Below are 25,077 nucleotides of genomic sequence, written 5' to 3'. Positions count from 1 at the left end.
CTAAATGTAAAAATACATGAAAAGGTTTGAAAGAAAGTTAAGTACCTCCATTTTTGTGCTGAAGTTAAAAACTGAGGTACTTGTACTTTACTTGAGTATTTTCAAATGTTGCTACTATAATTATACTTGTATAGGTTGTTATTCACTCTGTGTCCCCCTCAGAGACCTCAAAGGTCTTCCATCATGGTTTCCATTTGAAAAGCCTTGTTGCGGTTGAATGTACAGAAGACAGTCCAAAGACAGGTCTGATTACTTTATGTTGGCCTCAGTGGAAACAGAGGGGTAATCTGCATATTGAATATTGTGAGAAATACAGCAAGCTGTCCAGAATTAAATGAGGCAATGTTACAACTATGAGGAGCTTTGTCAAGAACACTTAGAAGATCTCAACCTTTCGCTGTAATGAAGGACGGATTGTATCCCTTCTTATGAACAAAATATTACATTTCATCCTAACCCTTCTAATGAGCAACCTCAGCAGCTCTCTCTCTCTCGTTGCGGTGATGTAAAGTGTGCTCCAGAGTGTGTCATCACATGTGTGTGGGTGCAATGTAACACACTTCTGAATCAGAGTGTACATCATTACTCCTGGAAGCACAACAGATCTCTCCATTGGTAAATCCTATGTTATAAATCCCAGCGGTCCACAGTGCCACCTCGTTTCCTTAAGTCAATCAAAGCTTTGTGCGTCGAGGGTCTAACATTACTCACCATCTTCTTTTAGTTATTTCCTCCGAAGTTCAACCAAACACAGAGGTTTCAAACTGCTGGGGGGGGAAGGGCACAGAATAATTGAAGGGGAGGCAGCAGGAGGCAAAGATGCTATGGGTGCGTCTCACTTCGGTTATTTTTCATTTCCTCGCTCCTCTGTCTCGGTATCACCGGAAGTTGATTTGTCTGCGCCATCTTGAGTACCGTCCCAGTGGCCTTATTTGTGCCGGAGGACCGAGGATCGAGGAGCGATAACGGAGGAGTGATAATCGAGGAACTACCAGACCATCCTCCGGTGAAATCCTCAGACACTCGCCCCGCCCCCTTACTGTGTATCGCTCACTGATTGGACGATGCAGCGCATGCACTGATCTGGCTGCTGTCAGACGATCAGCTGTGCAGCGTCATCACAAACAGATGTCGCTTCACGTGACGCTCCGGAGGAAACGACGTCCCATTGCTCTTAAGACTAATTTCCCTGCTTCTCGTGGTTTCCTTGCGTCTCTCCATGCTTCCCTGGTGGGAGGGACTAAACGCAGGGAAACGACGCAAGTGAGGGACGCAAGGTATCCATTTCACCGAAGTGAGATGCAGCCACAGATGCTATGTGAGGTGAAGGGGACAGGTGCATGCTGGGGTTCTAAAAACAACAGGAAATAGGTTATTGCAGTTTGACACACTGATTTTTCAGCGGGTGCAGAAGCAGTGTTTCCACCTTACTCAGCTTACAAAGGGAGTTATGCTATTACAATCTTACCTCCTTAAACAGACTGTATGATAAATACTAGAGAAGAGAGTTCGGACTCTTTCTTCAGTATCAAAGTAATCCACGGTTAGTTATATCTATACGGGTCAATTGCAAACAGGAACTGTATATAGTTAATTTTGCACACCTTTAATTATGAACTATATGAATTGATTATTAATTTAATAATAATTTAAAGATTGTTATTATTTTATTCAGAATAACAGAAGATACTAACCCTGGGTAATGGGTAATGTCATTATTTGTAACAGTTGCTAATCCTCTCTATCAATCTTTTCACCTGTGGTTGGATGAATATGGTTGGTTTTCAAGACGTGTAACCACTTTGTATGAGAACTTTATTCTTCTGTGGTATTGTTGCAATCACGTGTATTTAAACTACCAATTTCTTTGTTATCTAAACTGTGCTGAGTTATTATTTTCTACGTTGCATATCCTTGCTGTTTGTTCATCCTCACAGGCTACATTAAACCCCACATACAGTATCAGTGCTTGCTACAGTGAGTGTTCAGTGGTCTGCTGAAGGTCGTCCAATGATAATCTTCCTGAGACAGTGTGTTGTGTTGCCCCCCCCCAGGCCTGGCCAGAGCCAAGTCGGTCCCCAGCCACACCTACTCCAACGAGGTGGTGACCCTGTGGTACCGGCCCCCTGATGTCCTGCTGGGATCCACAGACTACTCCACCTGCCTGGACATGTGGTGAGTACTCCTAACCCTGACCCCCCTCCCCACCCTATTTCTCCATGATTCATTCCGGTGCGATCTAGATCAGATTTTCTTCACAACACCAATTTAAAACCCACTTATGTTGAGCCGATCCTAACCTGAGAGTGCTGCCTCCTGTAGAATGCTTTAGAATGTTCCTTGGATCAATCTCTCACCGATTACAGATATGGATGATTCATGATGCAGTGTAATTCACATTTGTCTCTTACTAGCTATTGATTAGAACAACAATAGGTGAATTAACAGACATTGTATGCCCCAAATAAACTGATATCAATCTAAGAAGGGCTGAATGATTTTAGAAATTGTTTTAAATTGCATCTTTACTGACAAATAATCAGATTACATTGCATGAGAAATATCAATTTAGCTTACATTTAGCGAGATATAACTTAATTGGGGTAGTATGTTTCTCAATTGTAATGAATGAAAAACGATGTGTATCCTGCTGACCTCCGTGCTCTGTGGCTGGAGAATGGGAACACCATTAGACACAAATATGAATTGTTATCAAGCCTGGCAGCTGATTCATGACATGTAGGATGGTCTGCACTTAACCAGTGATCTGATAGCAGAGCTCCCAGATATGATTACATATTTGATACAATTTCAAAGTGGCCACATGTGTAGCATGCAAACAACAAATTAGCAAAGATACAGGGAGGCATTATAAATCATACTTGCTGAACAAGAACTACACACACAGATCAAGCTTTCTTTATAAATAGAATTATGTTCCACCTTCATTTCATTTTGACTGCTGATACAATCTCTCCAGAATGTTTGCAGAGAGGCTGAAATATAATAAGGTTATCTTCTGGCTTTAAATCAAGTTGTGCAGAAGAACTGTAGAAAGTGCTTGAAAAGGAAGTGGAACATGAGCTTGCCCCAGAGGGGGGGCTACCTGCTGGTCCCTCTCCTCTCAGGCTTCCTGCCACCAAAACTCTCAGTGGAGCCTCGGTGACCCTCTCTGTCTGGACAGTCCGCAGGGACATCCCATAAACCCCTGCTGCATGTTCCAACATCCAATTAAAAAGCAGTTGGGGGGCTTTGGGGTCTGAGAGGCAGAGGGAAAGTGTGACTGATACTACTGCTGCAGGTGGGCAATCTACAGGGTGGTGTTCCATCCGACTGAGAGTCACGCTGCGACACACACACACACACACACACACACACACACACACACACACACACACACAGACACACACACACACACACGCACACACACACACACACACACACACACACACACACACACACACACACACACACACTCACCCCCGGTCACTTAGGAAGCAGTGTTCCATGAAGCAGCGTCTCTTGGTGGACCAGAGGTGGAGCAGATCTGCCTTCCTGCCATGTGAGCATCCATCACAGCCTCACACAGGTTACAGGCTGCAGTGTGAGGCTGTGATGGAGGAGAGACAAAGAGCGGCTCTATTTCTACCTTCCTGCAGCTCTCACACACGTCTGTCAGTCCGTCAGAGCTCAGATCACTGGAGCGTGATCATGCACACTCGACAATGGCTGGTGTTATCCAATATTTGTCCTGTTTTACACAAATACCATGAAAAGACCAAAACCAACTTTAGAGTACGTCTGTCTGTTTATACCCTCCTCTGTCTGTGGCTCTCAGCTCCAAGCTCATTGGTTCCTACTGCAGATGTTCATTTTTTTAAATGGCTCTTACATTATGTGTGTGTGTCTGAGTAAAGGTGTGCAGAGCAGAGATGTTCAGAGAGACTAAGAGCAAATGAGTGAAACTGAGTAAGAGAGCTTATTTTAAAAACACCAAGCACAGCACAAACCTGATTCCTCTTTGCTTAAATGTATTTTTTGTTGACATTTTCCACTGTGCTCAAAATGATCTATTGCTCTCCAAATATGTATAGAATACCTCCGGCCGTACACTCTAACCTGGCGTCTGGATTCATTTAAAGAAAAAAGAGACGTCATAAATGATAGCTCATTTTGAGTGAGAGGTTCTTGTTTTTGTAACTGTCACAACATGTCACTCACATGTACACAGCTGCTCTCTCTTTCACCACCTGCAGATCATTCATTTATTGGAAGTAGGACTGTGCAATACCTCTATATTATATTGTTATTCTAATATGAGTCTAGATATCATCTTACATTTTGACATAAAGTGTCTTCGCCTGCATTTAAAGGCAGTGATGTTTTTTTTCTAAACTTACACAACTATTCTTATATTTGTTTTGATCCACTTAGCCATTATTTCCACCTAACATATTATTATTCATCAAAAGTATGTTGTTAAAGCACAAATATTCAACCCTACATTATCGTTGCAGTATCGATATTAAAGAACTGATCGGAAATACCGTTGATGTTCTGCATATCGCTCAGCCCGTATTGGAAGCATAGTCCCACTGCAGCCTCCTTTAGTGCGAACCCCTCCATGTGTGTGTGTTGTGTGTGTTGTGTGTTTCCTGTGGAGACGCAGATCTCCTTTCAGCTCGGTCTGCTGCCATCAGGAGGGTTCATTAACTGTCTGTTAACAAACAGCCCTGTATTTACCCGGGCTAATGTATTGTGTGCTAAAACTACAGGAGCGCAGCTGGCCCACTGACAGACTAATTAAGATCTTACAGACTGTAATGGAAGAATATAAATTCTCCATTACTGCAGTTCACACAGATTACAGAGCAGGGTCAGAACCAGGTGATGAGTCCGTATAGGTAAACGTAACCTTTAAATAAAAGAAACCAATAGATAAAATCATCATGGATCAGATCATCACATGGGCAGCAGGCTGATGGAGATGGAGGAGGATGATGTAGTGTTCAAGTAGAGAAGGGGTACTGCAGAGGGGAGGGGCTGGACCTTCAGTGACAGGGATAATTATGGTATGGCAGAGTCATCTGAGCAGGAAGCAGAATACATGTTGGAGCTGGATAATAGCTGCAGCGTTACATCACAGACTGTGTGAGCAGCAGGAGTCTGGAGCAGTGGGAATATCATTCAATAAGAAACATGACTCCAGGGTAATGCGCTATATTTAAAAAGTGAATATCGTGATTATTTTCGGATATGTAAGATTAATAACTCATCTTTAAATATCTTATTTCAACCAATAATATTTATTTGTCATAATTGAATATTTCTAGGTTTTCTAAAGGAAGAATGTGTTTTAAAGATGTGTATATTGTATTCTGAAGACATTCTGGTGTGAGTATTTTGATCAAGTATAGCAACACATACACACACATAGGACACACAATCAACATGCACCATCTGTATGTAAAAGACTAGGCTTTGCTCCATACTGTATATGCATTTAAGTATACGAAACATATGCACATATGTGTACATAAAGACATGTAATTACTTGCTCACACACATGAAGGGACTTAAACGTAACTTAGTTTTAGTTATGGTACAATCTCTAAATGATGAGGACACGTTAAAAACCTCCAGTGGTTTTGTTGTAATGACGTTTTGATCAGTCAGTATTTAACAGGAGGTCTCATCACGTGTTCTTCTCTCTTCAAGGGGAGTGGGCTGCATTTTCGTTGAGATGATCCAAGGAGTGGCTGCCTTCCCCGGGATGAAGGACATCCAGGACCAGCTGGAGAGGATATTCCTGGTGAGTGAGGGATGCTGCAGAGTGTGTGTGTGTGTGTGTGTGTGTGTGTGTGCGTGCGTGCGTGCGTGCGTGCGTGCGTGCGTGCGTGCGTGCGTGCGTGCGTGCGTGCGTGCGTGCGTGCGTGCGTGCGTGCGTGTGAGCTGCGGATATAAACCATACTTCTAGGCAAGAACTTTTTGCTGTGGTGTTTTAAAGAGTTCCTACAGGCTCTTGTACGACCTTGATATCTGCGCTGTATCAAAACCAGCCGTGTTCCATGTCAACTCTAAATTCACTCATTTGGGCCAACGCTTCAAATGTTTTGAAAAATTCACTCGACATGAAAGATCTTTTCATTATTCAGTGAGGTGAAAAGGTGGAGGAACATGATGAGGTTCAGGAGTGGTGCAGCGTCTGTCAGAAGAGCTCTCATCTGCCCTGCTCCGTGTCCTTTGGAGTGCACTGTGTATTAAGCAGCAAATGCTTATATTCAATGAATTGTATTACTGTAAAATTACAAGTGATGAGACATAATAGAGACACGTGAAATGGGACTCCCAGAAAAGTTTTAGAATATGGGCCCGGACACAGAACAGAAGGTAAAATATATCTTACCAACACATCTAAAATTGCAGAGTTTTATACAGAAACAAGCTTAAAAAATCAGAGGAGAGACAAATCGAATAAAAACAGGTGCATCAACACCGACAAACTCAGAACATCAAGAATCCTGCGGGCACATTAGCGTAAAATAAGCCAAACCATTTTAGTATCTCAAAGAAATGGGTCAGATTCCTCCAGAAGTTTTAATGCACACTAAATATTTTGCTCAACCAGCGTGTATTTATTCAGCTAAACTGTGTTAACCACATCCTCTTTAGATAACTCTGAAGAATGTTCCAGGATGCTAAGGGCTAATGTAACTATAGAAACGGCATGCTAATCAATTCATTACGTTCCAGCAAGACTATCTGAAGATCAAAAGTAATACCTTAAAATCAGGTCACCCCAGTGCAGTTAACAGTAACACAGTCAAACTCTTTTTAAAGCAAATATACTGAGCTTGACCTATTCAGTCTCAAAATCAGAGCCATCCAGAATCCAGAACACACCAAAATGTCTCAGGAACTAGAAAGGTTAACAGGACCGGTCAATTTGTTTTAAACATTTTTATTGAGAGACCCCTCGTCCACTAAACATTTTATTTAAACTTCAAAATATCCTGCCTAGGAGATTTGACCAGTGGCGACTCGTCATTAGGCCCCACCTAGTGTCAGCAGAAAGTAATGCAAATAATAATTCCCAGAATATGCAAAGAAAATACATGTTCAAATATATTTTAAGATCATGTTTAGTCATCTGATTCGTCTGTACATTGCTGTTTTAGTCTGCGTTCTTCTAATTAGTGTCTACAGTGTGCCTATTGAGCCGTGTGGGGCAAGCCCCTCTCTCTGCTACTACACTGCGCATGCTCAGAGCATTTTTCTATTCACTGGGTGTTTCTCAATCGCGAGTAAAGCTGCTCCAGAGCCACTATTTCAAGCATACTACGTCATCGAGTGCCGCCGAAGGACTGTTCCAATCTCCAGCATACTTGGAAATCTACCGAGCCCGGCGTACTCCGTTTGGAGAAATATCGAGGCTGCACATGAGTAGACTCCGCGGTCTTAAAATCCCCACAATGCTTTGCGCACGGACCAATTTCCCCAAATCTGTGGCGGAAAATGTAAGGCGGGGCCTATCATATGACGCACACCTGCACACTTGCTAGCCTGTTCCACTCTTTGTTTTCCGAATGCCAGGAAGTATTCTTGCCTCGCTTCTGAAGCAAGATGCTCGGCAGACATGTGCTACCAAGCAAGCGTACTCGCGATTGAGAAACACCCAATGTGTGCGGCAAATAAATAATCACCATAGGGGCACTGTGCTGACATACCCACCAAACGTCATCTCATAATTCAGAGAGCTGATTGGCTGTAAGTACGTGTGCCGCGAATAGTGTAGTTGTGAAGAGGACACGAGAGAGAGCAGCGTATAGCGATTACAATCAGTCAAACGGAAAGAAAGAAGAGTACAGCTCGTACTCAATGACCTCACATGTTATCTTATGGGCTTCATGACTCGCTTGTATCTGACTAGCATACATGTGGGTGTGTCACTGTGTGTAGCTTTGTATTGTGTGTCTTGGAGTATGGTTTTAGTCTCTGCACCTGGTACGGTGCATTACATGGTGACATGTATAGATGATCCCTTTTAAATCAAAATAAATCAATATATTAAAGCAAATGGTACAGTGACCTTTAAGTAATTGCATGTAGTATCTCTGCATTGGATTATAGGATGGCATATATATTTTAAAGTAAATTGAGGTCTCATCCTTGAATCTCCTGCCCCCCCCCCCCCCCCCCCCCCTCTTCATATCATCCCCAATCTCTTAATTGGAGCACAGTGTAGCAGAGCAGACATAATGGATTTCTATTCGGAGGCTGAAGGGCTGAATAATTGATGCAGAGAATTATAGAGATGAGAGTATGAAGAGGTGGACCAGGGAAGAAGTCAAGTCTGGAGACAAAGAGGGCTCTCTGCTGTTTGGCCCCCGGGCTGAGGAGATACTCATCTGGGGGGGGGGGATGGATTTTGGATTTTGGATGAGCAGAGGTGGAGGAAGCCCTGCAGGCGGGGGTCCTCTCACAGAGCGTGGAAACACAGCAGGAAGCTTATTGATTGTGTTTGATGCCAGAAGGGAAAAGTGGAGCTTCCTGCACACATCTGTAGGAGGCTCACCCCCCCAGACACAAAGACAAGCTCTGATTGGACGAGAGGCCGGCAGTGGACTGACACTGAGGCTCAGCTGCTCTGCTTCCCCACAGACGCTTCTCCCTTTGCTCACAAATCGTAGAAATACAATGATGTTTTGCGCCATTATGGAGGTCGACTGGAAAATGGAATGAATGCAGATCAAATGCATGGCAACAGAACACTGAGAGGAAATACCATTTCATAAGGTCCTGTGCTCCTCCTGAAACACTGACTTTAATTAAATGTATTATGTCTACAATTTAACTTAGGTTAGTTGAAAGAAATAATATTAACCCTCCTGTTGTTTTCGGGTCAAATCTGACCGATTTACTACTTTCATCAATCATAACTTTTTTGTTTTACATTCGATTGCATTAAGGCTTTATGATATCTAGATGTGTTCCCCCCCCTTATGTGCCCAATCCCCCCATGTGAATCACACCTGGCACTCACACACACAGAACAATTTGACACATTTCCCGCTCTTATGTGCCCATCCCCCCACATGGATCACACCTGGCACACGCAATACATGTTCAGTGTCTATTCTTTGTATATGTACTGCAGTTCTTCATGTATACCAGTAGTCTGATACAATATTTACAGTTTGAAAGGGTGTTAAATGAAATTTGGTGATGATTAATGGTTTTTGTGTTAATGTAATAGCAGTTAAAACAGGACCGGTCAAATTTGACCACGAACACCAAAGTAAGGGGGGGGGGGAAACGAAGACAATAGGAGGGTTAAGTTGAACCTAAGATGTATTTATTTGAACTTAATGTTATTGCTTTCAACTAACCTAAGACATCTGTTGACATAAAACATTGAATTAAAGTTAACGTTTCAGTTTTTACAGTGCTCATCTCTTTTCTAAAACACTATTGTGCAACATTTGCTCTATTTTAAAATGCATAAAAAGCTCTGTTTATCCAAACGTTTATATTCTGTAAGAACATCTCACATGAAGGTTTAGATCAATGCAGAGCGCCTCAGCATGCTGAGATGCAGATTTAAATGCAGAGTGTCGGGATAAATGTTCATTGACATTTATATATAACATTACATTACATGTCATTTTAGCTGACATTTTCATCCAAAACCTACAAATCACTTCCAAACACTGTTGGCCATGCCTATACAATGTAAATATATACGTTTATATATTTGTTCACTCATTCCTACTAACTGAGATGATGTTTGTTCTATGAAAGCGTCTTTGAACATTAAGAAAAGGGCTTTACAAATCTTATGTATTATTATTATTGTTATGAAAAAAGGAATAAATGCCATTATTGTATTTTCACCTTCAGTTTTACTTCCAATTAAAGTATGAAAAGACTTCCATATGCCTTAAGCCTAACTTTCATAGCCAGCATTAAATTCACTTTTATTTAATATTTCAACTATTTCTATTTACCTTTGTTTATAACTTTATTACATAACCTAGAAATACTGATGAGCCAACTCAGCTTTTTCTCTCCCTCATCCAAATCACTTTCTGTTTAAATAAGTGTGTGTTCAGCTGTCAGCCAGCAGCATTGATCATGTGTAAATGTGTGTGTGTGCAGCGTGGCGAGGCAGTGTGTGATCTCAGAGTGAGTCCACCTGTCAGAGAGCCTGACGGGGACATTTCATCCTCCGCCTCTCTCTCTCAGTGTGTGTGCTGGGCGGTCAGAGGGTCAGAGTGTGGATGCACGGCCTCACACACATCTGAAGGGCAGCATCAATGCATACTGCTGGTCAGAAGCTTCTTAAAGGCCATGTTGTTTGAAGAGAGAAGGAGAAAGGTCAGCCTCCATCAGCGGTGAGAGGAACCCAGCCAGGAGTTGAGTCGCCACATTGGTCCGCAGAGTGAATGTGACAACGTGGCCGAGAGTTTTTCTCCTGTCAGACGAACCCTCTAGTCTAGTCGCCAGCACTGTGAACCCGGAAATGTTGAGTACCCCAAAGTTTTATGTTAGAAATGTATAATACAGGCCCCGAGTAACGACTAACTGCCGGATGCTAACTCACATACTGTATGTCGGGCAATTTTGCACAATTAGCATAAGTTGCGTAACTAGCATTATGCAGACAATAGTTTAAAAATGGCCTGGCCGATTTGGAAAATGTTGAAGTGGTTTCAGGTGTTATTGAGGATGCTGAATGCATGTCACCACAGAAAGTATTTGTTGATCTTAACCCTAACCCAGTGGTTCTCAACCTTTTTACACCAAGTACCACCTGAGAAAATAGTTGGCTCTCCGAGTACCACCCTATGACCAATGTTAAAATACAGTCTATGACTCGGAGGCAAATGTATTCATAATAACATTATTTTTTGTCAGCCACAGCTACATGTACAAAGGGCAGTCTCTCTCTCAGCAGATGAGCCTAAGGGCTAATAGCTCAGCTTCAGTCTGCTGATGTTTGCTATTGCCATTTCTACAATTAAGGACAACGGTGTGCTTTTTCAGCTTTTGACCTCGGTCACAGCCTTCTCTCCATTCTTTGTGCAAATGCCTTCTTCCTGAGTCTCTTCTCTCCTCCATCACAGTGACTGTGCATACAGTATCACTTTTGCGTTGCTGGCGGAGCCTGCGCTCGTGCTCGGTTGATGACTGTCCTCCTCCTCATTCACTTGTTCACTTTCGCAGGTAATATTCTCCTCTGTACCTCTCTTCCGAATACCTCCCGTTTTGAGCCACGTTTTTAACGTCATTCAGCTTCCTTCTTTCTTTAGCTTGCTTGCAACGTTCGCGGGTAGTAACTTGGTCGTCATTAGCAACGCCAGAAATAAATAAAACTTTTTTTTTCATTTCTAAATCTAAAAACAACAATAGCCTATTAGAACTTATTTAAACCACATTTTCAATTATCTCAAGCTTATTTTCATTCGTATTTTGATAGTATGATTTATTTTTTAATTAATGTTATTCAATCAAGCCTCAAACTGATGGCACTTGTCCCTATAGCCTGTTTTAAATTGAAGTTGTCTGAGATCCTTACCATCAGCTGCTCTTGCAGTAATAAGTAGTGTACCTTAAAGGGCCCATGTCATGCTTTTCCGGTTATTACCCGTCCCCTTGTGTGTTATGAAGGTTTTTATGCATGTAAACGGTCTGCAGAGTCAAAAACCCTCAAAGTACACCCAATATTCTGTTTTATCGTTAATGTCCTATAACATAATCTTCCTGTACCAGAATAATGCACATGAACGCATCAAAGCTTTGTGATTGGCCGGCGTGACCCCATGTGCTGGGGCGTGGCTGGTGGGCAGTGGGCACTAGTTCGCTGACTGTCCGTGTCAACAGGAGTGACAGTCCACACACACACAAGACCGCAATTATGGCAGAAGCAAAAAAGCCCAAAATATATCATTTTCACTCCGAGTGGGAGGATGATTATTTTTGTATCTATTCCAATTCAAAGTCCATCTGTCTCATCTGCAATGCGAGCGTGGCTTTATCGAAGAAGGGTAATTTAGGAGCGGCATTTCAAAACAGTGCACAAACACTACGAGACGGAATTCCCTCCTGATTCTGCCCTACGCTCCCAAAAGGTGAGGGACCTGAAAGGACAGCTAAATGCACAGCAGTCCATTTTCACCAGGCCCAACAACAAGAGCAAGGCTGCTACCATAGCATCTTATCGTGTCAGGCACGTTCTTGCCAAACACATGAAGACGGCGAAGTTGTGAAAGAAGCATTCCTGGAGACTGTCGACGCGCTTTTTGGGGACAGTAAAAATAACAGTAGCATTTCAACAGGTTTTTGATATAATAAAAACTCAAGTTAGATACCGTTATTAATCAGCTGTAAGTTTTAGTTTGTTTGAACTTATTCATTATAATTATTGTACAAAATGGTATAAGAATGCAAACTTAAATTGATTATAGTCTATTATCAATTCAGGTTAAGAAACTAGTGTTGCTTGCATCCTATTTTAAAGGCATTTCTTTTTATGCTCTACTAAAATGCAACAAAAAAAGGGTTTGATTCTATTAATTCTGTCTTTTTTATTGCACTTTGGCAGCAGATTCCTGTGTAGCTTCAGATCTGAGTTGTCTTATTAGTAAGCCTAATTTATACTTTTGTAGCAACACTATTTTTATATAATGGCAAAGAAAGGGTTCAGAGTCTTTTCTTTTTTTCCTGTGTCATATGTGGCAGCACTGTTCAATGTTTCTTGAAAACATTACCAGTATGTGACGTGTGAATAAACTCCAACTCTGTATCAACAACACTGTTGTGTAACTTCAGTTAAATACTTGTATGTGTGTAGATTAGAAAGAGGTAAGATAAAGGATCTGCAGTATTTTATGAAGTATTAATCGTACAAAGGTCAGTTTTATACAAGTAGAAGTGTGTATTTACCTGGTAGAAGGCTGTCAGTAATGGCTACGCCTCTCTATTTGGACTGGTAGATCTCGGCAGACTGGCAACTTTAAAAGTAGCTCTCGGTTCAAAAAAGGTTGGGCACCCTTGCTGTAGGGAGTAAAACTCTAACACAGAAAAGACCTCCCCAAAACGCCTCGTTGGAGATTTCCCATTTTCTTCCTGGGCATCGTGATGTCTGGATACCCAGTAGCCACGCCCAGAGCTATGACGCACCCTCTGCCAGCCAAGTTGCCTGTTGGAATCTCAGGTTCAGTTCAAAACAGTGCTAACAAGGCTAACGAAGTTGCTAGCGTTTACATATATCAACTACAATGTCAACAGATGGCCTTACATGTTTCTCATAGCAGGAGACTGTCTGCATTCACACACGAAATACTCATAGACAGTATACTCCGGGTGATTTACCCTACGGTCAGTCGCGAAACTTAATTACATTATAGCTGGCTTTCCTAGCATGTATGCTACAAAGCTAAACAACAAGGCTACCTAGAGCAAGACATGCTAGGAAAAACATTGTTTTTATGCAAGCTAAAAAGAATGACCGACACGTAGCAGACTACCCGTATAAGATTGCAATTGTAAACACGTTATTGCTAGCCTAATATGAACCACTAGCTTTTGTTCATAGTAGGTTGGCATATTACACTGAACAACTAGCAAACGTAGGTTAGCTTATACAAAAACTGATGCTCCGCTCAGAGCCGAAAAAACACTGTGTTAGACATGGGCGGAGCCTCTCTGGTGGTTGACTAATCAGAACAGAGTGGCCGAGCTGACCAATCGGAGCACACTGGGCTCACAGGGAAGGGGGGGCAGGAGCTCAAACATTATCCCGCTTATTACATGGCCACATTTTCAACAAAGTAACGATATGACTCCCAATATTAATTGAAATGCTTTTATGGATTTAGAAAATGATTTTATTGATTTAAAAAATAGTTGTATGTATTGATTTAAATTGACATGCATCCGCTAAGAAAAATAGTCCGTTGTTACCGTTTGAAAAATGTAGCAACGGCAGGAAGGCGGAGCTTTTTGATTACAGATTTGAAAACATCGCTGCTTGCTTTAAAAGTAGCACAATTCATTATGTCAAACCTTGGAAAGTATCTAGATATCGCTGCCCTAATGCCAAAGTAACTGGCAACTGAATATGTGTCGCCGTTTGATGTCTATGTCTGGACCGCTGCGTAAAAAGGAGGGTTTCTGCCTGTTACTTCTCCGCTGTTTTCTTGTCGCTCTTGTCTTGTCAGTTAGAAAAGCATGCTGTTTGCTTTTCGGCCAAACTGTATACAGTTAAATCAAACGGACTTCTTTGTGCAGATGTGAGCGTCCTTAACAACGGTCAATAAGTCCTTGACAGCGGTCTGTCTGTTCTGGATTAACAACGTGTCACGTGTTCTGAATTGACCAATCAGAATCGAGTATTCAACTAAACCATGTAATAAAGGTTGATAACCACTGCCCGAACCCATTTTCTAAATACTGTTGCCGTGAGCTAAAACGATGCTTATGCAGACACGTTTACTGCAACCATAACCATGCAAACATAGATTAATACTGCTCTGAGATCCTGCTGTAGCAGAGGCACACAGCACCTCACAGAACCTCAGAGGTTTAGATGAGCTCGCACCACTAACTGACAGTAGATGTAGCTCGTTGTTTCTGAGGTGAGTAATGTTAGCTGCCTGGCCACAACAACATGCTGCTACAATTTCTTCAAGCCTCCCTTTGCTCCATCTGATATAATTCAAAATATAGTAAATGCTTTGATAATGCTAAGTTCTTATGAGTTATCTGATGAATAACTGTTTTAAATGACCACAAATCCATATCCATACAGTACAGGCTGATATTGGGAGTTGCTGGAAATAAAATATGATAGCACCAGCCTGCATATGCAACCCAGTCTCACGGCATTTCGTGTTATAGTCACAAAATTAATTTAATCTATTGATTCGTGTTCACCAACACGAATTTCGCATTTTTTTCGTGTCACACAGAACGATTTTAAAAGCAATGTATTTCTATTGGTAGTATGTTTCGTGCCTGCACCACGTCTTTTTGTCTTGGAATACCAGAAGCTGTGTGGTTCATAAAAACAATATCTTACCCTAAGCCTAAGCCTATCCCTTTTATTTTAAATTGTATAATGTCTGAGTTTTTTTGCCGTCCGCGAGGAAAAGAAATGGCTCAGAGCCTCAGAATACTGAAATCTGTAATTTTTGTCATCTTTTTTTCCTTCTAATTTGTTATTATTTGGTGCAGGCACGAAACATACTACCAATAGAAATACATTGCTTCTAAAATCGTTCTGTGTCAGAATACTGAAATCTGTATTTTTTTAAATCTGTTTTTCCTTCTAATTTGTTATAATTTACATTGCTTTTAAAATTGTTCTGTGTGACACGAAAAATATTGCGAAATTGTGTTGGTGAACACGAATCAATAGATTAATTTCGTGACTATAACACGAAATGCCGTGAGACTGTGTTGCAATTGGCATATGAGACGATAGGGAAAACATTGGTGTGCACATTGGTAAAGGGTCCACTAACTTTGCATGACGTGAATGCAGTAGTCAGATACTTTGAGTAATAGGAATTAAAACAGGCTTGGCTGCTGCAGCGACATGCTGATATTTCATGGCAGATGTTTTGTATTTTGGCATTAATGGTGCCATGGTTAATTCAAAAAGACTGTAAATCAGGGGTGTCAAACTCAATTTTATCGCGGGCCACATTCGAGTAAAGGTTGTACTCAAAGGGCCGGTTGTAACTATATAAATATATAATATATATATAAAATAATGTATTATATTACATTATTGCCTCTGAATTGGATTATTATCGGATAGGATAATAACTTAGTAATTAACTACGTCTGAAAGCAGAAGTCCAGGGCAAATAATTGCAAGTCTCTTCAGTGCGTATGTCACAAAACGAGATGCATTGTGGGACATGTAGTTTATGGGCAACCTGCTTCTGTAAAGTGGCATGTAACCGTATAATAAACGTATTATATTCTTTGCAAGCTCTTGCGGGGCCACATAAAATGAAGTCGTGGGCCGGATTTGGCCCCCAGGCCTTGAGTTTGAGAACCCTGATGTAAATAGTTGACTCACAAGACATAATCTGAATTGACACAGTTCCTCCTGGAGGCACTAAAGGCTTTCTAATGGAGTAGGCGTATGACTCCCTTAGACCTTTAAACACCGGTGTTAAAGATGAATCCAGATGATTAACTTTGGGTGTGATTTTTATGCTTTTGGCCATAAACTCATCAAGATCACTGTTGAGAAGGCTAACTGAAATCTCTGATTTGGAGACAATGCTGAATGTAGTCAGAGAACTAAACATGTTGTAAACCATGAAACAAAAAACATGTTTGGAAGACAGAACAAGGCAGAATGGTAAACTACACAAACATTCATCACATCTTCACCTTTGTCCTGTTATTGTTTCCCCCTGGGAAATGAAGGACCTTTAAATACATTACAGCAGGATACTCACTTTCAACTCTCAGTCTTATCTTGAAATGAAATACTGTGGGTCTCTCACATGGGGGACGTGACTTCAATTCAAGTGCGCTGATGTGATTCCCAAATTCAGCAGTAATAATATTATACTCATATTTGTTGGACACTTTTAAGAGTCCTTGAATAAAAATAAGAGCATTTTTGCACAAAACATCCCTAAATCCCCCTTAAACAATTTGTTAATCCAAGTGCAATATTAGTTTTGTTAGATGTAAAGGAATAAATAGTTGTAATTAGCATTCTGATAGAGACAACATATTAACACTGACATGCAGTCCTGCTGGGAAGTGTATACATCCCTAATGTGGACATTAACAAATAACCATTGAACCAGGCTCTTGTGGACAATTTATATATAATTAAATCCTCTGGTTTTCCGTGCTCTACTTGTTTGTATAACCACATTTTGTACGAGCCAATTTCCCTCCAGCATCACACCTCCTCACTGTTATTATCCTTGACAGCGTTTCCTGAGCTGTGCACGTTCCTGCAGCGCTGCACGTCTGTCTGAAAGTAAATACATGCTTTCATTTATTCAGAGTTTCTGTTTCAGATGCATGCTGGGGACTTAAGTAATGACATAGCTGTGGTTATCCACATGCATGTTTTGTGTGTTTCCTTATAACATGGCGTTGTGTCTCTCCATACCGCTGTCTCTGTCGCACACTTACACACTCACACTTACACACTCACGTCCGTGCAGATTAAAGCTGTGCAGGATGAGGCCGGGCTCAGGGGAGCGGGCTAACTAGCTGTCAGTACACCAAAGATTACATCCACAGGAAGGACTGTATGAATATGGACAGGTCTATCTGCAGGAAATAGCCTGTCAGCGAAGGTGTGTGTTTGTGTGTGTGTGTGTGTGTATTTTTACTTAATATACAATAAGCTGTCTCTTTGCATTAGTGTGACTGAAATAGCTGTTGCGGTGAACTATTAGCACTGCCAATCTGGAAAAAATAAGAAATGGTACTGATGATTTGTTAGTTACACCAACATATAGTAAACATCACCACACTCATCTGATGACTGTCATCAATCAGAGTCTGATTCATGACTATAAATGATGCTTCTCCATTAAAGTGGACCTATCATGCTATATTTGAATAATATAGTGTAGGACCATACAGGCATATTTATACTTTTTTTTTTTCAAAATACCAAACAGATCATGCATTTTAGCCATGCCTCATTTCGCTCAATTTCACATTTTTTAGCTCTGTTTGTGCAAGGGCAGATTCAGTGAGAACAGCACCATCTACAGGCCTGGCATATGTACTACAGCGTCTCCAGCGCTTTCGAACGGCAATGGCCGTGGCTGTCTCCTCCTGATTGGTGGAGTTGGCCCAATAGCCGTAGCGCCACCGTCCTGACGTCAGGACAGTGTTCAAATCTGGATCAGTTTTTATCAGATCCGTTGCAGCCCCTTTTTTAGAGATTTGGGTATGGAGGAAAATAGAGAGGGTTGTGTTTTCTGACACTTGGTGAGTTCCCTGGAACACCGGGGACACATATTCATGTAGAAAAGACGTACAAAAGTGCATTTTGCATGATAGGTCCCCTTTAAACTAAATGAAATATGTCAGTTGAACCTCCACTGTAGTGTAATTAAACCCCAACACTCTGTGATGCTCTCATACAGCATACTCGTCATACTTGTCATTGAAAGGTGTTATTCGCAGTAACAATGAAAACAGTCAAAAGTGAACAGTCACAATGATCCATTTTGACGTGTCATCGAGCATTCCCTCTGTCCTGGCCTTCCATACTGTGACTCAAACAGGAGCACTCACCATATCGTTCTGCGATAATGCTTTCTGCTTTTGTTCACAATAGCATTAACACACTCGTATTAACGTAATCTCAGCAGACGGAAAGTTCAAATGAGCTGAAGGTCCATTTAAAGAACACTAGTGGCCAGTTCTAGTCATTTAACTTCTGGTTAAATATCCATCATTCTCTACAAACATCCTGTTCCTCTCAGAATGAATTGTAGTGTTTTTTAATTTAGCGCCATCATCAACTCACCGCTTAAATGGTTGGTTTTACTAATTTGGTTGATGGTATTCCTATAAACCTCAACAATACTTTGATTTAGCTATAAATCAGCAAATGCTAACATTACCAGCTAACATATACACTGTATGTGTAACATTCATGTTTATAACATGCTTATTGTATTGCAATTATTCTTGTGTAATGAAACTGGTAAAAGACATGTATTGTGACTTGGGCAATATTCTAAATGTTTCCCACTGTCAACAAATCCAATCAGGATGCTGATCATGGACTAAGTATACAAAAATAAAAATATAGACTACTCACCCTTTAATAGTCCTTAACAAACAATAAATGTATGTGAGGGTGTATTTATTCACCTACATTGCTGAAATATGTAAAAGAGACCCTTTACAGTAGAACCATTAGAACATGGTACTACTGTATAAGAACAACTGACAGGGTCTGTCCAGCAGCAGAGGGGTCCTGCATGGTACTGAGTGTATTCCTGCTATGAAGAGTAAGCCGCTGCACATGTGAGCTGAGGAAGGGGCTGCTGGGAGATAAATAATACCTTTTCAGCGACAGTGTGTCAGTGACATGAGCATCCATCTGCTGCGACCCAGACAGGCAGGGCTTACTGAACACATTCCACCGTCACAGCGGGGGACAGCTGATCCACTTGGCTCTGGTTCTGATCCGTTTGACCCCCGCCTGCAGCTGACCCCAATCTGTGAGAGTGGGACGGGGTTGAAGAGCGAGGGGGGGGGGGGGGGGGGGTGAGATGTTTGAAGCAGTGAAGGAGATGAAGATACAGAATTTAGATAAAGACAGAGAGTGGAGGAGGGGATTGGGGGGGGGGGGACCAGGATCAGGTCTGCTGCATGTGTTTGGATTAAGGGAATGAACCAATGCAAGTGGCAAACCTGAGACCAACGGTGCGTTTCACTTCTCTTATTTTTCATTTCCTCGCTCCTCGGGCTCGGTCTCACCGGAAGTTGATTTGTCTGCGCCATCTTGAGTAGCGTCCCAGTGGCCTTATTTGTGCCGGAGGAGCGAGGAGCGATAACGGAGGAGCGATAATCGAGGAACTACCAGACCATCCTCCGGTGAAATCCTCAGACACTCGCCCCGCCCCCTTACTATGTATCGCTCACTGATTGGGCGATGCAGCGCATGCACTGATCTGGCTGCTGTCAGACATCAGCTGTGCGGCGTCATCACAAACGGACGTCGCTTCACGTGACGCTCCGGAGGAAAGGACGTCCCATTGCTCTTAAGACTCATTTCCCTGCTTCTCGTGGTTTCCTTGCGTCTCTCCATGCTTCCCTGGTGGGAGGGACTAGTCGCAGGGAAACGACGCAAGTGAGGGACGCAAGGAATCCATTTAACCGAAGTGAGATGCACCCCATGTCAAAATGATAGACGTGCGTGCAGCCATTAGATATAAGGGCTGCACAATTACTTCAATTTGATCAATATTGCAATATGAACTGCAAAATCCAAAATGCAGTAAGCCCAATATTTGATTAAGGCAAAATATGTAACATGTTTGAGAAGTCCCAGTCAAACGATACAAATGGTATTCTACACAACAACAGAACATCCTTGTACAGTAGGTACAAAATCACACTGTGATCATTTCAATGTATTTTTTCAATGATTATATGAATAATGTTTCGAAAACAGTCATTCTCTTTTATACCGTGAATCATCATTTAATTCCAACATCAGTGAAAATAATCCCAATTAGATACCTTTTCCAATTTATGCCGCCCTTATAAATATACATCCTTGCCGAACTGACCAACCTGTAGATAAACCACCAACGTCTTTTTAAGAGCAGTAGGATTTTACTTTGCAGAAATGTCATAGTAGGAATAAAAAATGTTTAACAAGAATAATGGCTGCGTCCCGGTTCAAGGGTCCTACAGTCGCTCTGTGCATGCTGGCTTATTGCCATGAATACAACTGGAACAGAGCTATCATTAATGTTCTCAATTAGACCTACTCTTTTTCTATGGCTCGTTGAAATGCCTCATGGAAATAGAGTCTACTCACTTTTTATTTTTTTTATTTTTCATGTTCAGATCACAGGTCTAACCTATAAAAAAAAACGAATAACAACCATATTCCATTTAGTTTAAGCAGCCTGGTTGTGCTGCTGGGTCACTGGGAAACAAAACAAAGGTCTTCATAGCCCTTATAGCTTGTCATTACAGTATGGATGGTATGCAAATGCATAAAAGTCAAGATACTGTATCTCAAGCTCTGATTTTGATTTGCTTTACTTTTGTTTCCCCCAATTTGTTTGGGAAATGTTATTCTAAAACCTTGAAATTCCCCTTTAACATGACACAGAGAATTATATATACATATATATATAAACCTGAGTATCCTTAAACACAAAGACAATTGAATTAGGGAATGTATGTGTATCACAGTGTGAAGCTCCACACACATCTCTGTAAGCTCACGTATAATTGGGGGGTTCCTGGGTGAAGGTCAGACGGACTGTTTGTTTGGGCTGTCTGGCTGGGTGGTCTGTAACTGAGTTATCTTTTTTTTGGGGGGGGGGGGGGGGGGGGGGTATGTAGACTATGTATGTCCAGCTGAATGTGCATGCGAACTCAGAGTCCTGACCTGCGACCTCACAGGAATTCCTGTGTGGCACAACTCTCTCTCTGTGATGCATGCTCCTCTCTGCACCCTTAATGCGCCCACGCAAGTTGAGAGAGGAATACTGCCCCCCCCCCCCTCCCCCCTTCCCCCCCGACGGGCTGCCATGTCCTCCCTGTCAACATGCTGTTTCATGTGGTCATTAACCTGTCTGTGCCGGGCTGGGAATCCACTGTCCCAGCAAAGGGGATTTTCCATGTAGGATATGAAAAGAGAAGAAGAAGAAGAAACAGCAGCATCAGCATAATGTGTTCAAAGTCAAACATGCCCTGTCTTTATATTTAGCCGCACGGGAATCAAGACTGGTAGCACAGCGTTGTTATAAAGCCATAATAAAAAAGATGTGACTTTAAGAATGGGTTCACAATGTTAAAACAAAATCCATTAGAATCAGAATTCCTTTATTAGTCCCATAGTGGGGAAATATACATTGTTACAGCAAAGAGACACTAATCGTAGAGAATATAAAAAAAGGTATTTAGTAAAGTGGCATGCACACATATTAAAAAATGTAAGTCAAATAATAATGACACATTCCAGGTATGTAGCAGTGAAACAAATTGAAAGTAATGAAGTGGCTGCAGGGTGACGGTAGAAAATACTATAATTACTAGTATATAAGTATATATGTATATATGCACAGTCTAACTTGTCTGACTGCTGAAGCTTCATGTTGGGTCAGATCAACAGAAGGAATGATTACACAGGGTATATGCAGGAATCCTGAAGTCACATGTAAGACCTTTTAAGACCTTTTTTAAGACCCTTTCCATACATTTTAAGACCTCATCGCCAATTCGAGTTGTAACCGGTTACATTGGCGACACACTTTACCTCACATTGACTATATACAGTATTGATTGTCCTTCCTCCTTATCTTCCAACCATTTGGACGCAAACTTGCATTTCTCCATAACGATGTTGTTTAACAACCGGCGTAAACGGACCTTCGCGCGCTATCAAGCAGTGAGCGTCCTGTTCAGATGACGTCAAATCCAACGGGATGCCATAAATAAACTACACAGAATCACACTACACACCTACGCAATGATTACATTCAGGCAGACTGTAGAATACAACCTCTTTGGACTATTGATATACTTATTGAAAACAAGCTACAACATGTAATACCTTGGAAAATGCAGTTTAATACTTTTTAATAGCCTTCATTTTCGCTAAATTGATTTATCAACTTGTAATACTTTTTAAGACCCCGCGGACACCCTGTTACAGCACACCAAAACATATTCCAATATTCACATGGGCGCATAATTTACAAGTGTGTTTTCATATATTCAAATAATACATGATATTCTCCAGAACTAGATTTAGCCTCTAATGCAAATGAGGTTTAAAACAATGGGACCTGAGCTTGCATACTGAACTCTCTTTGTCTGCTCACTGAGCGGGGGGGCCTCGTGGTGCTGTACTGCTCTCTAGTGCCGTGTTTTGTTCTTGCATCCACTATGGCTGCTACTTGTGACATTAACAGGCCTACAGAGGGAAACAAGCCTCCGACCGTCTGTTTGTTTCTGACTGAGGATTTATTTGTGTATGTCGCCATGGATACTGTCACTGTTATGGAATCAAGAGTCATCTCCAGTTATAATAATAATAATAATAATAGTATAATAATGATGATAATAATAATAATTATTATTATTATTATAATAGTAATAACAAAACAGAGATTACAAAAGTTATGTTATTCATTCTAAAAAGTTGTGTTTTATATTTCTGATAATGCCTTCAATTACGTATTTACTGTATTGTTTTATTTCATGTTGGATTCACTGACAATGACTGAAACTCTTTTTCAGCGTTACCTCATTAATATCTTGTTGTTATGAACATTTTCCAGGAAAAAGACAATTAAAAGCACAAAGCCAAAATGTTTAGAGCTCAAACAATACATTTATTGATTCAGTCATGTAGCAAAAGTTTTTAAAACATAAATCCCATTCAGACTTTACATTCTTACATAATAATGGGACAATGACAGGTCATATACAATAAATACCTTGTGGTGCACTCTGTGTGTGTGTGTGTGTGTGTGTGCGTGCGTGCGTGGGTGTGTGCAGCTCACTTTAGCAGAGCCCGGATTGACTCTCCTGTAGGAGTGTGCTGCGGATCAGAGACAGCGGGGCAATCTGGAAACTATTATGCTGCTTAGCTGTGATGGATCATGTGGAAGGCATGTCCGCTGCTCTGGCTTTTGTCATCATAAAGCAGGCTGTGTGCGTGAGAACTCAGCCAGTCTTTCCATTAAAGTTACTAATCAGGATGATTGCACAAGCTATGGGATGCCTTTGTGCTGCAAGTCCACCTTTCTCAAACAGACAGTCATGTTGAAGTGTCTCTTTCTCTCACTTTAATGACTCACAGTACGAATGTGTCTTTTTTTGTAATGGCAAAGTGCAATTTTTTGATTTATATTCAACAAAAATATATCACAAATGGTCTAATTTTGTCTGCCATATCTTGAATGGTCATTAATGTATTTTTTGTAAGATCAATTTGTTATGTGGAAGCAACTATCCTAATACATATTTGCACAAAGCAGAAATGACATAGAAGTTGGTATCTAGGGTTTAATCATTTGAGAACTTATTCGGTAAATCTGAAGTAGGACAGATGAGTATATTTCATTGCTTATAACACTCTTGTTGTTGCTGTGTTTTTCAGGTCATCGGCACCCCGTCAGAGGAGACCTGGCCTGGTGTTAATTCTCTGCCTCACTTCAAACCAGGTAAGACCTTTCATGTCATTAAGTTATACCAGAGATATACACAGAGACAACATTTTAATGCTTCAATAAAGTAAATCATACTTAGACCTAAACCAAAAGAAAGAACACATACAGTAGTGTTGGTCAGAGGGTTACCAGGAAGCATTGGATACAAAGAGGAGTTAGCATAGGAGCTATCATCATTTGTGTATGATATGTTTTAGCAACAGAGTATAGCAACATGCCTTATTATAAGCATTATGGTTTGTTTTTTTGTTTTATTTGTAACTAATGTCATTGCATTTTTTGTTTTTTGTATTACTGTATGCTGGTTCAACCCAGTCTCACGGCATTTCGTGTTATAGTCACGAAATTAATCTATTGATTCGTGTTCACGAACACGATTTCCCAATGTTTTTCGTGTCACACAGAACGATTTTAAAAGCAATGTAAATAATAACAAATTAGAAGGAAAAAGAGATTTTAAAAAATACTGATTTCAGTATTCTGACACAGAACGATTTTAGAAGCAATGTATTTCTATTGGTAGTATGTTTCCTGCCTGCACCAAATAATAACAAATTAGAAGGAAAAAAAGATTTTTAAAAATACAGATTTCAGTATTCTGAGGCTCTGAGCCATTTCTTTTCCTCGCGGACGGCAAAAAAACTCAGACATTATACTATTTAAAATAAAAGGGTTAGGGTTAGGGTTAGGCTTAGGGTAAGATATTGAGTAAGACATTTTTTTTATCAACCACACAGCTTAGGGTTAGGGTTAGGGGGCTCCAGGGGCGGATCTACCGGGGTGGCATGGGGTGGCAACTGCCACCCTAACAAATAGCCTTGCCACCCCAGCTGCCACCCCAGTTGGCAGCTTTGTTTTGAAAGAAAAGTTGTGGCTCATCGGACATTTATGAGAGAAAATCTCTAATGTCCGAGTGCAAGTGAATGCAGCACAAGACGCGAGTCTTGTGACCCCTCCCCCGGCCCTGGCGCGAGCTTGGAAATATGATTGGCGGCGATTTCATTTGAACCGGGGGACGACGCAAAACGAGAAGCATTCAGACCCAAGCAGACAGAAGGAATGAGGTATTTGCGGTCTGCAATGACAGAGAAGAGACTGTCAAGTGTGGCTGTACTCAGCATTGAATCAAAACGCACTA

General features: G+C 41.2%; 1 protein-coding gene across 2 annotated transcripts in view; it reads left to right on the top strand.

The window, feature by feature from the left end:
* Nucleotides 1–25,077, top strand: part of cdk14 (cyclin-dependent kinase 14) — a 202,754-nt gene that overhangs the window by 116,772 nt on the left and 60,905 nt on the right. For both annotated transcript variants that reach the window (XM_034115628.1, XM_034115629.1), the window contains 3 exons: nt 2,055–2,175; nt 5,719–5,812; nt 23,870–23,933. In XM_034115628.1, the coding sequence (XP_033971519.1) occupies nt 2,055–2,175; nt 5,719–5,812; nt 23,870–23,933 (279 nt within the window). The remainder of the gene's footprint in view (nt 1–2,054; nt 2,176–5,718; nt 5,813–23,869; nt 23,934–25,077) is intronic.

Source organism: Trematomus bernacchii, unplaced genomic scaffold (genome assembly GCF_902827165.1).
Source record: "Trematomus bernacchii unplaced genomic scaffold, fTreBer1.1, whole genome shotgun sequence".
Lineage (NCBI taxonomy): Eukaryota > Metazoa > Chordata > Actinopteri > Perciformes > Nototheniidae > Trematomus > Trematomus bernacchii.
Note: the sequence above shows the minus strand (reverse complement) of the source record. Positions and strands in the feature narration are given on the sequence as shown.